This window comes from Hyperolius riggenbachi, chromosome 11 (genome assembly GCF_040937935.1).
Source record: "Hyperolius riggenbachi isolate aHypRig1 chromosome 11, aHypRig1.pri, whole genome shotgun sequence".
NCBI classification, from domain to species: Eukaryota; Metazoa; Chordata; class Amphibia; order Anura; family Hyperoliidae; genus Hyperolius; species Hyperolius riggenbachi.
In genome coordinates this window covers 49,935,248-49,953,159 of record NC_090656.1, presented here as the reverse complement: position 1 = coordinate 49,953,159, position 17,912 = coordinate 49,935,248, and the positions used below count along the sequence as shown (strand labels likewise).

At 44.2% G+C, this 17,912-nt stretch overlaps 1 protein-coding gene across 4 annotated transcripts in view; it reads right to left on the bottom strand.

The window, feature by feature from the left end:
- RASGRP2 (RAS guanyl releasing protein 2) overlaps positions 1–17,912 on the bottom strand; it is a 261,441-nt gene that overhangs the window by 87,902 nt on the left and 155,627 nt on the right. For all 4 annotated transcript variants that reach the window (XM_068259466.1, XM_068259465.1, XM_068259468.1 and 1 more), the window contains 3 exons: positions 16,689–16,839; positions 8,255–8,428; positions 6,864–6,980 (listed from right to left, as the gene is read on the bottom strand). In XM_068259466.1, the coding sequence (XP_068115567.1) occupies positions 6,864–6,980; positions 8,255–8,428; positions 16,689–16,839 (442 nt within the window). The remainder of the gene's footprint in view (positions 1–6,863; positions 6,981–8,254; positions 8,429–16,688; positions 16,840–17,912) is intronic.

The window sequence follows — 17,912 nt, the reverse complement described above, 5'->3', positions numbered from 1 at the left end:
TAGTCATTGGTGACTGAGGGAGTTCGGTTAGGGTTAGACATCAGTGGGAGGGGGGTCAGTTAGGGTTAGACATTGCTGGGGGAGTTGGTTAGGGCTAGTCATTGGTGAGGGAGCTCGGTTAGGTTTAGGCATCAGTGGGAGGGGGGGTTAGTTAGGGTTAGACATTTCTGGGGTAGTCGGTTAGGGCTAGGCATTGGTGGGGGAGTTTGGTTAGGTTTAGGCATCAGTGAGAGTTGCGTTTTTAGTTAGGTTTAGACATTGCTGGGGGAGTCGGTTAGGGCTAGTCATCGGTGAGGAAGTTCGGTTAGGGTTAGGTATCAGTGGGAGCGGGTCAGTTAGGGTTAGAATTGCTGGGGGAGTCGGTTAGGGCTAAGCATTGGTGGGGGAGTTCGTTTAGGGTTAGGTATCAGTGGGAGGGGGTCAGTTAGGGTTAGACATTGCTGGGGGAGTCGCTTAGGGCTAGTCATTGGTGAGGGAGTTCAGTTAGGTTTAGGCATCAGTGGGAGGGGGTCAGTTAGGGTTAGACATTGCTGGGGGAGTCGGTTAGGGCTAGTCATTGGGGAGGGAGTTTGGTTAGGGTTAGACATCAGTGGGAGGGGGGTCAGTTAGGGTTAGACATTGCTGGGGGAGTCGGTTAGGGCTAGTCATTGGGGAGCGAGTTCGGTTAGGGTTAGACATCAGTGGGAGGGGGGTTAGTTAGGGTTAGACATTGCTGGGGGAGTTGATTAGTGCTAGTCATTGGTGAGGGAGTTCGGTTAGGGTTAGGCATCATTGGGGGGGGGGGGGTCAGTTAGGGTTAGACATTGCTGGGGGAGGCGGTTAGGGCTAGTCATTGGTGACTGAGGGAGTTCGGTTAGGTTTAGGCATCAGTGGGAGGGGGGGTTAGTTAGGTTTAGACATTTCTGGGGGAGTCGGTTAGGGCTATGCATTGGTGGAGGAGTTTGGTTAGGTTTAGGCATCAGTGGGAGGGGGGTCAGTTAAGGTTAGACATTGCTGGGGGAGTCGATTAGGGCTAGGCATTGGTGGGGGAGTTCGGTTAGGGTCAGACATCAGTGGGAGGGGGGGGGGGTTAGTTAGGGTTAGACACGTCTCGGTAGTCGGTTAGGGCTAGGCATTAGTGGGGGAGTTTGGTTAGGTTTAGGCATCAGTGGAAGGGGGGTCAGTTAGGGTTAGACATTGCTGGGAGAGTCGGTTAGGGCTAGGCATTGGTGGAGGAGTTTGGTTAGGTTTAGGCATCAGTGGGAGGGGGGTCAGTTAAGGTTAGACATTGCTGGGGGAGTCGGTTAGGGCTAGGCATTGGTGGGGGAGTTCGGTTAGGGTTAGGCATCAGTGGGAGGGGGGTCAGTTAAGGTTAGACATTGCTGGGGGAGTCGGTTAGGGCTAGGCATTGGTGGGGGAGTTCGGTTAGGTTTAGGCATCAGTGGGAGAGGGTCAGTTAGGGTTAGACATTGCTGGGGGAGTCGGTTAGTGCTAGGCAGTGGTGAGGGAGTTCGGGTAGGTTTAGGCATCAGTGGGAGGGGTCAGTTAGTGTTAGGTATCGGTACCCAATAGTAGAATATCTTAATTTTACTCATATTCTACTAGAGGCTATTTCTGGCGCCCCAAATTTCCTCAGCATCCTTTTTACATGTACAAAAAAAATGACTTGCCAAGCTGAACATAACATGGCTGGAAATTCTGGACACTCTCCTGGCAGTTGTATCTCCCCCCCCCCCCCTACCCCCAAAGAAAGAAAAAAAAAAACGGATGCCTTGGTTACTAAGAAGTGCAATATAAACCTCTCAACAGTTTGGGAAATTCTTCTGGATACAGATTTAAATGGAAAGTACATTTTTAAGAACGTTAAATTAAAAACATAAATAAATAAACAGTGTTCTCCCCAGGCTTTATTAGCCGGGTACTCTACCTGGCAAGTTTTGGTGAGAACCCGGCTGTCATCGGCTCAACTCCTCCTCTGCTGTAAGCAGAGTTGTGCAGAGAAGCACCGGCCCTGCATTCTTTCATCTCCCCCCACCCAGCTACTTTTTCATGCCACGTGGCTGGAATAAATAAAAACTTGTGCAGTAACTATTTATATTGTTGGCAATTTGGTAACAAAAGAGGAGTTTCCCTTTAAAGACCTAGTTCAGGCTTGTGTTCTATAATGCAAATGAGGTAGTCGGGAGGAGCTAGGAAGAGACACCAGCTGACCCTGCTCACATCCTCTCTTTGCTCTGAGGGAAGAGTGGGTGGGAGGGATCAGGTGATGCCTCCATGTAGTGGAAGAAACCTCCACCTTCCTGGCAGCTCCTTACTTTGCACATAGATCTCTTGATCATGTGACGGACTAGGAATCTCTCTTAAAGTGAACCAGAGAGGAAGGCACTTGAAAAATGAAAAAAGATTTTATACATACCTGGGGCTTCCTCCAGCCCCATTCTTGGATCGCTCCTACGCCGCTGTCCTCCGCTGCCTCTATCGCCGCTGCCGGGTCCCAGCCAGTTGGACACATCCACAGGGGCTCTCTCCATCTCGCCGGCACCTGCTTTCCGTATGCGCCTGCGCAGTTCGGAGGGAGCGAACTGTGCTTGCGTCGACTGGCTCAACTGGTCGAAATGACGGGTCCCGGTACAGGCGGACAGAGGCAGCAGAGAAAGGCGGCATGGGAGCGATCCAGGCTGATGGGGCTGGAGGAAGCCCCAGGTATGTATAAATCGGTTATGTTCTTCCTCTCTGGTTCTCTTTAAATGGCTGTATCAAATACCAACATTCTCTGCCCACAATTCACTAAGCTTATCTCCTATCTTTAATAAAGATTCTGAGCTGTTTTTACTGTTATCACCATGGTGATAAAGAATTGAGTATTCACTAAGCAATTTACCTCATGCTGTCCTTAAAATAAGGGTTCTGTCCTTAAGTTGAGTGATTTCTAAAGTTAAGGTTTCAATCCTTAAGATAACGACAGAATTCTAAACTTAAAGGCAGGATGTTCATTCACGGAGTGGAATGCAAGTGATAACAACTGTAAAGTGTGTGAGGAATTATCACCTGGCCTGAGCTGTCGCTAAGTGGAGTGTTACTAGAGACTGTAATGTAAAGTTCAGGATTTTGAACTGTCTGCTTCATTTTTTAGTATTTTATACAGAAGGGGACTGTGTGTAGAGAGAAATACACAGCAGGAACACAGATAGGGAGGAAGAGAGAGACATCAAGCTTATGTATACACACACACAGCCACAAACAGCCAAGCACAGACACATACAAAGCCACTCACAGACAGGCACAGCCTTCTCTTTATCCTTTAATCTGGCTAACAGAGGAGACAGCAGGGGGGTGGAGCTACATCCTGCCTGTGTGTGCTCCTCCCTCCCTATATACTGCATGTAAGAATAACTACAGAGGTGATAACTTAAGGACTGTAGTGATAAGATAAAACTCTCACTATGAAAGCTTATCACTACATGTTAATAAGGAAAGCTTCTTTAGCGAATTAACACTTAAAACACTGATCGATGTGTGGTGATAAGTTGTCACTTGCTTTATTATCACCAGCATGAGTGAATTGAAGCCATTGTTATTCACCTTTATTAACAATTAAAAATAAGGGAGAATGTGCTAGAGCTTTAATAATGAATAGTCTTCTGAATACATTTGTGACTTACTTTTTAAATACCCTCCTATGTAGCGTGCATTTAACCATGCCTCATTATCAGTAATTGCATTATTATAAGTGCTGATAATTATTGATATTTTTTTATAGAAATACTGTATGATTATGGTAATTTTTTTAAGTTAAATTTGCTAACGAGGAGTTGTCATTTTCCCATACACTTGTTCATAATAAAGAGATACGATTTAACAACACACAAATAAATGTAAAACATCTGCTGCTACTAGACTTACCACCTCATCCCTTTGAAACCTAACACATATGCAGTGCACAGGCTTTGTAGCTGATTAAGCACAACTAAAGCACGGAGTCTAATTAATTACTGAAAGCTGTGTAGCTCATATGTGGCTTGTTTTAATTTTAAAGAGGAATACAGGCTGGTTTTTGTTTTTTGTTTGTTTTTTTGTTCTTTAACCTCTTCCGGACCGTGATGATTGAAACTTATGCCCTGTTTGTGTCCTGCTATTCCTGCCAGGGTGTAGATTTCCCGCCGATCTTGCCGCTATCTGCTTCTGACAGCAATTAAATTGGCTCCCGAGACTGTGATTGCTGTGAGCCAATCGCTGTTAAAAGGGAACTGACGGTTCTGGTCTTAAAGCAGCCAGAGCCATTGGGCCATAAAGCTGTGGTAAGTACATTTTTGCCTATATAAAACTAAGGCTGCCTTCGCACATCATCCTTTGTGTTGCACATCCACAGAAGTAGGATCACAACCCAACGATGTTGGCAAGTCGCATCCCCTGTTTTCAGTGACATGTGCACTGCGGCATACAGTCATGCTTACACCACACCCCAAACCATGGGCGTCGCCCAGCAATAAACTGCAGACAGTGCTTTGCTGCATTGGGACTCATCACACTGCATCACAAACTGAGCAGTATAAGAGGCCCTATTGAAATTAGGGATGGTTGTAGTCAGCCAACTTCGCTACGCTGGAACTACACGTAGTTGTACGCAATTACGCTTAGCCAAAGTACGGCTTCAAAATCAAATATTTGCTTCGTATGCATTTCGTAGACTACGCGTTGCGTAGTGTATGCGGATGCTTATGCCCTTATGCAGACACATTTCCGCATTCATTCCTCTTTAAATGCTTATTACGGGTACTCTTCTATGCGTACATTCCCCTTTCCAATACGTAATTTTTTAAGCATACAATCAAACGTGGAAAAATAGACGAGCGTAACGCATTCGTATTCACTTCGCAAGACACATGTTAACTACGCATAGCGGGTGTAAACTACACGTAGCGGTACTTCGTTATGTGTAAATTCGTAAGCGTACTTTTGAAACTTCACCTACGAACTACGATGTGTAGATGCGAACTACGATGCGTAAATTCGCACTGGTGTAGTTTCTGCTCATCCCTGATTGAAATATAATAGCATCATTATTATTATTGTTTATTATTTAGTATTTATATAGCGCCGACATATTACGCAGCGCTGTACAGTGTATATATATCTTGTCACTAACTGTCCCTCAAAGGAGCTCACAATCTAATCCCTACCATTGCCATATGTCTATATTATGTAGTGTAAGTGCTGTAGTCTAGGGCCAAATTTTTTTTTTAGGGGGAGCCAATTAACTTATCCGTATGTTTTTGGAATGTGGGAGGAAACCGGAGTGCCCGGAGGAAACCCACGCAGACACGGAGAGAACATACAAACTCTTTGCAGATGGTGCCCTGGCTGGGATTTGAACCAGGGACCCAGCGCTGCAAGGCTAGAGAGCTAACCACTACGCCACCGTGCTGCCCATCATGTATCGATGTGACTTTATTTGCACATATTTGTCTTTTTCATCAAGTCGGAACTATTTGCATCTGCTTTACAATCCATAGCAAATAGTAGGGATGATCAATGTGATGAAAATAATTTCACTTTGCATTCAAATTTTATTATAATTATTTTATTTAGAATCTATATACCGCTGACATCTTCAAGAAGCGTTGTACAGAGTACATTGTCTTGACTCTTACCTGTCCCTCAGAGGGGCTCACACTCTAGTCCCTACCATAGTCATATGTCTATATCATATAGTGTATGTATCGTAGTCTAGGGCCAATTTGGGGGAGCCAAATAACTTCCCTGTACATTTTTGGGATGTGGGAGGAAACCGGAGTGCCCGAAGTAAACCCATGCAAACACGGGGAGAACATACAAACTCCGTGCAAATATCCTGGGATTCGAACCGGGGACCCGGTGCTGCAAGGCGAGAGTTCTATCCCCTACGCCACCGTGCGCCCTAATTTCATCAAAATTTTATGCAACTCGAACTTGGACCAACGAAAATTGACATAAATTATTCTGATTGGTCCACTTTCAAGCTGCATATAATTTACATGAAATTTGAATTGCAAGGAGAAATGATTTGCATCTCATTGACCATCCCTAGTAAGCAGTACTCTTCTTTGTTCTATAAAATGCAGAAGAAGTTCTGACTGAACATTAACTTTGCACAAGGCTAATCCGATTCAGAAGCTGCTGAATAAGTAGCCTGTAGCATGATTAATCAATCAGACCAGGGCCGGATTTACCATAAGGCACTGTAGGCACGTGCCTACAGGTGCCCCATGATGGTAAGGCAGCCCACTCCCCTCTTCCAGTGCCTCCCTCCCTCCTTACCTATGCAGTGTCCTGATGTGATAGTAAATAAGAGATTACTCAACCTGCTCTCGGCATTCAACTGACGAGACCTCCCTTCAGTCAGGGGCACCGCTAGCTACCTAATATTTGGGGGCACCTTTAGATACTTAATATTGAGGTTCCGTTAGCTACTTAATACTTGGGGCAACTCTAGCTATTTAATGTTGAGGATACGTCTGGCTAAGGGGCACCTGTAGCTACCTATGATGGGCAATGGAAGTAAGGGAGAAGTGACAGCTGGGACAGCCAGCACACTTGTGGTGCAGTTTGGTGGGGGTGTGTAGATTCCTAGAGGGCAAAGTCTAAGGTGCCAGGACATCTGTGCCTATAGGCTCCTCTGAGGTAAATCCGGGCTTGAATCAGACTGTCAGTTACTAAGCGACTGCCTCATTATCAAGAATTGCAGCTCATCTTTCTTGATCTTGCAGCCCCACCAATGACACCCGTCCCATGGACTCACTTGTACTTGCATTGTGGAATCTCTGTAACCAGCTCCCAAATTGCATCATCACGTATCTTACAAGCAGTTTGTGTGTATAACCTTGTGCTACATTGATGCTACTTACCTTAGTAGTCTCTGCTCCGACATGTGACTGTGTTTGCTTTAACCGAGAGATTGAGCTGTGACTGAGACCGCCCACAACAGACATAAGGGTGTTAAAGTTCTGTAACTCTAGGAGTCTCTGAAATAAAAAGGCTATGCATTACAATCCAGTTTACATGTAACATACTTATGTCATGTACAGGTTTCAATTTGTATTTTAAAGAGAAACTCCAACCAAGAATTGAACTTTATCCCAATCAGTAGCTGATACCCCCTTTTACATGAGAAATACAATGATTTTCACAAACAGACCATCAGGGGGCGCTGTGTGACTAATTTTGTGCTGAAACCACTCCCACAAGAGGCTCTGAATACCGCGGTACTCTGGGCAAACTGCCACAATGTAACAATGTTCACAGACAGGAAATGGCTGTTTAAAGCTGTCTGTAACAGCCAGAGCAGCTAGAAACAGCTACATAACTTGCCCACAGTAACAATGTCACCATGTAATACATGTCAGAATGTGAATCTGGGAGAGGAAAGATTTTACAATGAGCAAACACTGACTAAATCATTTATACATAATTATTGTAAAAATGAAGCACTTTTTTTTATTAAATTATTTTCACTGGAGTTCCTCTTTAAACAACTCTTAAAGGGTACCTGAGATGATAGAATGCAAAAGATCTATACATACCTGGGGCTTCATTCAGCCCTTTCAGCCTGATCCCACCCACGTTGTCCTCCTCTACCTCCTGGATGATCCGCTACGGTCCCGGTTACTTCGGCCAGTCAGTTGTTTCTTACTTATAGATTTTTACTGTTCAGGCCGACCTTACATCATCACACAGTCCTTTATGAATAGCATGATATTTGCTGTTATCAGCCCATCACCACAGAAAAATGTGATCACAGCTAAATGGCCATCCACGGACATAACATAAGCCCTAAGGGCTTAGGGGACCAGACCTGCTACTGTATGTAACGCAGCTGAGCATTATACATTAACTCTTACCGGCGGTGTAAGAGGTCCTCTTCATCCTCTACAGTGCAGCTCATCGCCGCGCCATGCAGTCAATCAACTTTCGGTCTCTGTATGTCATGTGACAGGAACAGAGGCCATGATTGGCTGCATGGCACCCCGATGAGCTGTTTTGAAGAGGACCAGTCCTGCCACCTGGACCAGGTAATAAATAAAGCTCCACTGTCTCTTTACAAATATAGCGATCTGAAAATAAAACAGTATTTCAATAGAAACAATCTTTCTTGTGATTATCTGATTGCTCTCTTTATATACAGGCCCCATTCTGTACCATCCCTCCTATTTCATGGACTGCTTGTAAAATAACATGTTCCACTTACCATCTACAGACATGTAGAGAAATTACTGTAGCAAGCTACATAGATACCTACCTCTGCTACCTTCACAAACTGCTTAATGACAGCTGCCCTTTGTGCAGGAGTAGGTTTGCTGAGGACCATAAGTTGGATCCACTGAGAAACACCATTGAACAGGGCTATGAATCTTTCCAAGACAGGGTTTCCCACGGTGCAGCCATGAAGGACAAAGCTGTGATAGTCCTGAAACTAAATATAAAAACATAACCAACAGTTCAGCCCACATTGCATTGAAATTAGTTTAGAGCAGAAAACATCAGAGACCATTACAGTTCTAAGAGACCAAGAAAGAGGCAAATTAACGGCAGCAGGATGTCTTACAGTGATGCATCACCTTGTGCTGTAAGTATTATGGATATACAAGTAAGGATTGGTACCCAATTCATTCCTCCGGTGCAGCGGAGAAGCTTAAGCGAGCATTTGATTACCGTCTATGAACATCTCTGCTTTATTTTCATCTAGTTTAATGCACAGAGGCCACTCGTTTTACCTTCAAGCTAGACATTATCAGGTAAATGTTTTTTCCGAGGCTCTGTGAAATGTCAAACTGTTTTCTAAGCTTAAAAATATTTTCCATTGCATAAACAGCTCCAATAAAAGAGAATGGGGTTATACAGGTAAACCAGTACAACAGGCACTTCTCGTAAATAAGAGTTTTCAAGGGAATGATGTAAAAGCTTTCCTCGGGTTGTCTCAGTCATTTTATTATTTTAAATACCTTTTCTTCTCTTAATTATAATTTGTTTGGAAAGATCTCTAAAAACAACCGGTTCTGTTCCTGAAAAGAATATCATTCTGTGAAGTGTGATGCACTTTCAGAGAGTAATGATGCAGTTATTGTTGTTCAAGGTGACTCTATTATCTCTGTATCTGTCAGTCAAGCAACTTGTTTCAGCGATTGTCTATCTGACTTTTTTCGAGAGGCACTATTCACAATGCTGATTAGAGGAAGAGCTTGAAGAATATTCAAAAGTTGATAAAAAATAATTTAAAAGGAATCCAATGCTGAATCCAGTAACAGTTAAAGTGGAACTATAGTCAAAATATCCCCTCTATAAATGTCTATAAACAGTAATTTGCTAGAGAGGGTTAATAGACTGTGTTTCGCTTTTCTGAGAAGCTTCTCGGTTATATGCAGCAGTGCCACTTCCCTGACTGTCTTTTTATCACTACAAGTGAAGGAGGATCTGCAAGCACAGTGGAATAGTAAAAGATGGTATTCTTTATTGAAAAAGCCACATAAAAAGCCACAAAAAGGCCACAGGAAAGACTGCCGCGTATCGGGCTCAAGGTTCGCCCTTAATCATAGTAATGGTCGCCTGAAAAGAGGCGGGAACTTTATAGCTGGAAGGGGGAGGAGACAAAACTCCTAACTAACCCCACCAGCAAAAAGCACACACCTCTTTAAAGTTACAGAATACAACTCATGATTGACATTATTAAATAACATTATAGTATGATCACATATATGCAAAAAGATGTAGCAAAATGCTATAAAAACACCTGAATATTAAAAATTATGTACATGAAAGAGTACATAATAAGTGATGCCTGGCAAAAGAAAAAATATTTTTTGATCACTATTTGCAGTTGATAAAAGTCAGAAGACATAGCAGAATATATATATATATTTTTTTTTTTTTATTTTAATTTTTTTTGCAGGATTCGGTGTGACTGTAAGCAGAGAAGAGAAAGTTTTCCTCAAAGTACATTTTTTTTTTTGAGGGGGGGGGGGAGGAATTATGCAACATCCATTGCAAAGGTAGTTCCCAGGCCTGCTGCATTCTATACTGAGTGGAATTCTCATTTCTACACTGCTGAATGATATAAGGCAGTGATGGCTAGCCTTGGCACTCCAGCTGTGACAAAACTACAAACCCCATCATGCCTCTGCCTCCCTGTGTTATGCTTAGAGCTGTCAGAGTATTGCCATGCCTCATGGGACTTGTAGTTCCACCACATCTGGAGTGCCAAGGTTAGCCATCACTGATATAAGGGAATCCTGCTGCAAAACTAGGAGTTTGTTTTTTTTATAGTCTGCCTTGATTGAGAATTGGGGTATAGAAGGAGCATGTTTTCATGTGAACTAGTACAAGAGTGAAAAGTACTCCTACAGAGATTCCATATCAAGGTGACTGCAAGCATTTGTCAGTTGCCACTTCTAGGGGACCTTTCATCACAATGAGAAGCTCTATTGTTTCCTATTGCAAGATTCTACACCTCACAAACTGCTTCACTGATAGTGCCGATAACAATGGAAAAAATCTGAACCTGGAGAGGAATCAGCAAAGGAGGCAAGTATTGCCATTTCTGTTAACATCAAGGGGGAAAAGGTGGGGTAAAGGTCCCACTAACAAGAAATTATTAGCACAGGGAATTGGGTGATTATGACAACCGGATAGCAGCCAGGTGTGAGAGTGGATGGATGACATGTACAGTTATTATACTGTTATGTAATACTGCAGCAAAAATCAATAATGTAAGTATGTTGCATTATTAATCATGGCTCTATTTAAAAGAATAGTGACTCTTTCAAGTATAAATGGCAGTCCTCATCCTCAATCTGCAGTTCACAGGCCTCATCGGCAACCTAGGGGACCGTCGTCCAGTCGTCCGCACGCTAAATCGGGCGTGTGTATAGACTGTCGTTCATCGGCAACCTGACCATTACATATGTGATTTAAAGGAAACCTAAACTGAGAGGGATATGGATGTTCTCTTTTAAACAATACCAGTTGCCTGGCAGTCCTGCTGATCTCTTTGGCTGCAGTAGTGGCTGAATCACACACCAGAAACAAGCATGCAGCTAATCCAGTCTGACTTCAGTCCGAGCACCTGCTCTGCATGCTTGTTGGGGGGCTGTGGCTAAAACTATTAGAGACACAGGATCAGCAGGAGAGTTGGGAAACTGCTATTTTTTAAAAGGAAAGATCCATATCCTTCTCAGTTTAGATACATGTGGGGTTTGATATGACTGTGTAAAACTTAAAGCTATAGGCTTGCTATACACCAGCGTTTCTGGATGCTTGCTTTGCTTAAAGGGGAACTGAAGAGAGAGGTATATGGAGGCTGCCATGTTTATTTCCTTTTAAGCAATACCAGTTGCCTGGCAGCCCTGCTGATGCTCTGCCTCTAATACTATTAGCTGTAGCCCCTGAACAAGCATGCAGTAGATCAGGTGTTTCTGACATTATTGTCAGATCTGACAAGATTAGCTGCATGCTTGTTTCTGGTGTTATTCAGCCACCACTGCAGCCAAATAGATCAGCACATCTGCCAGGCAACTAGTACTGCTTAAAAGGAAATAAATATGGCAACCTCCATATACCTCTCACTACAGTTGTCTTTTAACAAGGGTGAAAAGGGATAATTTGCATATTTAGTAGTAGTGCATTGTGGGTAACCACAAATGTTCACTTATAACTGAATTATTGCAAATGTCCTTCTGTTTTAAGAAGGCAATTACACCAAGCTTTGCTTTTTTAGTAGGAGGGCTTTTTGGTTCCTTTTATCCCCCTATACATTCCTAGTAGTTTGGGTCACCCTGAGTTGCTTGGTTACTCTGTTCTTCTCAGTTTAGGTTCCCTTTAAATACATTCCTCTGCTGTCCCACACTGATTGAAAATGTACCATATAAGCCTTGTGTGAAAGGCACCACAGAAAAAATGGCGCTTTGCAACAAGCCCTGCCTCATCTATTGTCAATTAAAGAGTAATATGAGAGCAGAGCTGCAGGAATGTCTGCAGATGGCATCAGGCTGAATGATAAACAACAGATCCCAGATGGGCAGCCATTTCTCTTTTGCTGTTATTGAGACAAACAGGTGAATCTGCATCTGTAACTTTAGTCTGCTTTACTTACTTAGACTGTACCCAGGGCGACATGTGACATGATGAGATCAACATGTGTTTGTGCAGTGCAATACATATTGATAACCAGGCTGTTTATCTTGTTTTATGTTGCTGCCTGAGTTAATTTTCAGGCATGCAAGTGACAGCTTCTGTCTTGTCGGTAGCTTGTCGGGAATATAATAAACATCACTGATAAGCAAATTACAGCCATAAACGTTTTACGGGCAAAATACAACTTCTGAGGGCAGGGGAGAGATTAAAAAAAGTCAATAGTTCATGTATTTTAACTCTTGGACAATTAATAGGCTGCCACTGAGCAGAGGCAATAGCACATTCAATCTACTTTGTAAATGTTTAACTATAAAATAAAACCATGCGATATCTAAAAAAAAAAACAATACAAAACAAGAAGTCATTTTTAGGAGTGGGAGGATAAATACAATTGTTTATCTCATCAGTTTATTTTCACTGAGTTCACTAAGTAAGTAGAGCAGACTTTAAAGTTAAAGGCCCATATGCAATTAACTTTTTCTTCTGAATTTTCTCCTAGGAGATAATATTTCATCTTCTCTTAAAAATAACTTTTTAGCACTTTGACATTGAACAAATACCAAAAAGATGGTGAAAACATAAAAAAATAAAAAAATTAGTGCATTTTCTTGCTTGCTGGTTTAAAAGGCATTTTATTGACAACGTGTGAAAATATCACCTAGGAGAAAACTTGAATGTGAGCTGATCACCATTCAGCTGTGTGGGAATTTGCATGTCAGTTTCCATTGGCTGATGTCCACATAAAAGCCTGCCTCTCATTCCAGACCACGCCCGACATAGCGTTCAGCTGACCTGAGTTGCTGCTTGGTCCATGCTGTAAAGTTGTATTTTGTATTGCATTGCTTTGTATTACCTTGCCTGCCTGGACAGTCACTGCACCCGCGGGGGAGCCATGGAGTCTTACCACCCTGCTAGCTGGTGACTGCCTTCACCACGTTGGTGACTGTTAGTTATCCTGCTTGCACTGTTCCTGAGGACGTGACTAAGGCAGCAGTTGCTATTAGTTACGCTCCAACCTGTTTGTATTGTTTTGTATCAGTGTGGATGTTGGCTACTGCTAGGCAAACATTCCTTCTGTCTGTCTGTTCCTGCTAGACCTATTTCCTGTGTACGTAACTATAGGCTGCGGTTGCTATTAGTTACCCTCTTACTCGTCTGTCTTGTTCAAGTCAGTGTAGATGCTTGCTATCACTAGGGCAGCGATTAGACTTGCAAGCATTCTGTTTGTCTCTCTGTTGTCTGTCTTGTTACTCAGTCAGAGGCTCAGGCGGCAGTCACCCTGAGCAACCATTATATCTTGTTCGCTAACAGCTAGTCTGTCTGTCTGTCTGTTGTCTGTCTTGTTACTCAGATCAGAGGCTCAGTGCCGCGTTGCACTAAGCAACCATTGTGTCTTGGTTATTTGTGGAGGTATCGGAAGCAATTTTGCTCTCTTGTTCATTACTCCTGTGACAACCTGTGTAGCCTCTTCCATCACCCAGCTACATAGTCTTGTTTGTCTGGTGGTACTCTGGCTTTCTTGCCCTCAGCTGCTATACTTTGCACCTCCAAGGCCTGGGTGTAACCGAAGTTGGGCAGGTGTTGCTCTTCACCTCCCATTCAAGCGAGGACGAGCCACATAGCGTGAAGAAGGTGGTAGTAGATTGGGACATAGCGGCTGAAAAGAAAGTAGGAGATCTGCCAGGTATTACATATATATTTCTTGCTTCAGCTGTGCGGGGAGGCTGCGGCGATCGATGGAACCAGGCTGGGTAATGTATAAGCGGCTGGATGGGGGGATTGTGGGCGATCGGAGGGGTGCTGGCCACTTATACTAACAAGCCTAGTGCTAGCTAAAGCTGTTGCAGCCATTGGATCTAATAAATTATTCATGGGGGACTCCTGAGGGTAGCGAGCGGCATGTCCGACACAGTGTCAGGAGGTTAAAAGAAAAATTGTATGGTATATGGCTTAATTTGTACTTACAAAGATTGTCAGACAAACCAACAGGTGGAGGGCGACAAAAACTTAAAGGAAAGCTGAAGTGTTAAAAATACACAAGCTGCCACCTTTGCTTATAATCCATGCCAGTTGCCTGATATCAGAAACATCAATTTGACTGCCCCATGATATACTTACAGGGGGCTTCCTCCAGCTCCTTGTAGCCGACATGTTCCATACAGCATCTCCGCTCGCAGTCGCCGGCTCGGGGTCCCCGCCAGTGCAGAGGCCGACCTCCTAGACTGCACCTGTGCGGGTGGCGCGCCGCTGTCAATAAAGTCCATGTTGTCCGCAGCGTACTGCGCAGGCACAGTAGTTCTGCGCCTAAGCAGTTTGCTGTGGACAACGTTGACTTGATTGCCAGCGGCGCTTCACGCAGGAGCAGTAAGGATAACCTCAAGTTTGACCTCTGTATCGGCGCGGGCCGGCGCTGCGAGCGGAGATGCTGCATGGGATATGTCGGTTTCAAGGGGCTTGAGGAAGCCCCCGGTAAGTATAACATGGGGCAGCCAAATTTGCTTGATGTTTCCTTTAAAGAGACTCCGTAACAAAAATTGCACCCTGTTTTTTATCATCCTACAAGTTCCAAAAGCTATTCTAATGTGTTCTGGCTTGCTGCAGCACTTTCTGCTATCACAGTCTCTGTAATAAATCAATGTATCTTTCCCCTGTCAGACTTGTCAGCCTGTGTCTGGAAGGCTGCCAAGTTCTTCAGTGTTGTGGTTCTGCTATGAACTCCTCCTTCCAGGCCCCTCTATGCACACTGCCTGTGTATTATTTAGATTAGGGCAGCTTCTCTCTTCTCTCTTATCTTTTACAAGCTGGATAAATCTTCCTCTGAGCTGGCTGGGCTTTCACATACTGAAGAAATTCAGACAAGGGCAAAGCTGTTTGCAGGAAGAAAAGAGCTGCCTGAAACTTCAGTGCATGAGAGATGCAGGGGGAAAGAAACACACAATGATCTCTTGAGATTCAAAAGGAAGGGTGTATACAGCCTGCTTGTGTATGAATGTATTTTCTATGTGTGGACATACTGTACATCAACCTACTTCCTGTTTTGGTGGCCATTTTGTTTGTTTATAAACAAACTTTTTAAAACTGTTTTTAACCACTTTTAATGCAGCGGGGAGCGGCGAAATTGTGACAGAGGGTAATAGGAGATGTCCCCTAACGCACTGGTATGTTTACTTTTGTGCGATTTTAACAATACAGAATCTCTTTAAGGCTTTAGTCGGTTTTGAGTCACACACCTATCAACAAGCATGCAGCCAATGGAGTCAGACCAGAGTCACAGCAAAGCATCTGATCTGCCTGTTCATTCTGGGTCAGTGACTTTAAAGTGTACCAGAGCTGTCCATAAAAGAGGAACCAATACTTACCCGCTGCTTCCTCCTGCAGCATAAACACGTGTGAGTCCCTAGCCCCGGTAATAGGCTCAGTCAGGAGCAGTCTGAGCTACTGCGCATGCACGAGTTTATGCTGCAGGAGGAGGCAGTGGGTAAGTATCGGTTCTTCTTTTATCGACAGCCCTGGTTTCCTTTAAGTATCAGGAAGAAGCAGAGCATCAGCATAGAAGTCAGGCAAAGGCATTGTTTATTGGAGAATGAAGTATTCTTCTCACTTCAGGTTCCCTTTAAAGTGAACGGTGCAACTTTTTTTTTTTTTTTTTTAAAAACAAACCTCCCCATAAGAGGGGCTCATAATGGTGTGTGCCACTGGGGGTGCGACATTTGTATTTCTCAGCGGGAGTCACGATGCAGCTCTGTACTTGGAACTCCCGGACTACATCTCCTGCCATGCATCGTGGAGTGCGCGACCCCCGCCAGGAAGTAGGGCTGGGGGCCAGAGGATGAGCGCCCCCAGGGATGGATTTACCATAAGGCACTGTAGGCACGTGCCTACAGGCGCCTGATGCTGTAAAGGCTACTCACTCCCTTCCCCTAGTGCTTCCCTCCCTCCTTCCCTATGCAGAGTCCTGATAAGAATGTAACCCAGCCAGCTCTCATCATTCCACTGACCAGATCTCCCTTCAGGCACCTCTAGCTACTTACCATTAATACTGAGGATACCTCTGGCTACCTAATGCTAAGGGACACCTGTAGCTACTTATGATGTGCAGCGGAAGTAAGGGAGAAGTGACACCTGGGACAGCCAGCACACTTGTGGTGCGCATCAGTGGGGGTTTGTAGGATCATGGAGGGGGAAGTCTAGTGTGCCAGGACAATTGTGCCTATAGGCTTCTGTGATGTAAATCCGGGTCTGAGCAACCCATAGGCGAGTAATGATGCCCCCCCCCCCAACAACCCCAGCAAAACACACCATTACAAACCTGCCTTATGAGGAAGTTCGTTTTTTAAAAAAGAAAAAACGCTGCTCATTTTCCATGATCCATGACTGCTACCAATCAATCAATCAATCAGAGATTTACAAATGATTCCCCTAAACAAATTGACTACATGCTTCTACCTGATCTCGGTTTAAAGAGAATGTTTGTAAAACAAATGGATCATTTAAAGTTTTCACACAAAATCTTTTGTGAATGTTAATAGTCTTAGTTGGCAGCTTACCAGAATCTTAGAGAAGGAGTGAAATTCTAAGTGTGTTAGATGTTCTGCGAGTTCATCTGGGTCCAGGTGATCGAAGAGGAGAGACGTCTTTCTAACGCGGCCTCCTGCGTGAACCCGTTGTGTCACCTGTCTCTTCCAGCCGTAAGATGGGCTGTAGATAAAAGCAGAAGCAGTTCATATCCATTACCGTTATACACCTACCATCATTAGCATTAAACAAATACCTTACTGCGCTACTGTACTAATGCTTCCAGTGACCTTGACTGGGAGAGGGATGTGGAGCCATAATTATTTCCTTTTTAAACAATGCCAATTGCATACATGTTCTGCTGGTGATTTTGACTTTAGTATTCTCTGAATCTCATATCTAAAACAAGTATGCTGTTAAAGGGACACTTAAGACTTAAAAAAAAAATACGTTTTACTCACCTGGGGCTTCTACCAGCCCCCTGCAGCTGTCCGGAGCCCACGCAGTCTCGCTCGGATCCTCCTGTCCCCCGCCGGCAGCTACTTCTGTTTTCGGCGAAAGGCCCGACAGGCCTGGCAATGCGAGTGATTGTTCGAGTTCCTGGCCGCAATAGCAGTATGGAGGGCGCTATTTCGGCCCGGAACGCGAAGAATCACTCGCGTTGCCAGGCCTGTTGGCGAAAGTGAAAGTAGCTGTCGGCGGGGAACAGGAGCATCGGAGCGAGACTGGGAGGGCACCGGACAGCTGCAGGGGGCTGGTAGAAGCCCCAGGTGAGTAAAACTGGTTTTTTTTTTTTTTTTAGACTTAAGTGACCCTTTAATAGAGAGTTCCAGGGCTCACCTGTACCTCCCTCTAGGTATCACATGGGGGTTTTGGGGTCCCGGCCTGTGGCAGTTTCCGGAACCTCTGACTGTCGTGTAAACCAGTGTTTGTGGTTTTAAATTTATTTTTTGCAGCTTCCAGGATGCGGTTGATAGGTGAGGGTGAGGTTAGGGAGGGGACCCTTGTGGGAGCAGTGCCTGCACGGGGCGTCTCTGCTAGTGACATTATTATTATTATTATTTAGTATTTATATAGCGCCGACATCTTCCGCAGCGCTGTACAGAGTATATTTAGTCCAGTCACTAACTGTCCCTCAGAGGAGCTCACAATCTAATCCCTACCAGAGTCCTATGTCTATGTATGTATCAGTTTGTAGTGTTTGTATTTGTAGTCAAGGGTCAATTTTAGGGGGAAACCAATGAACTTATCTGTAT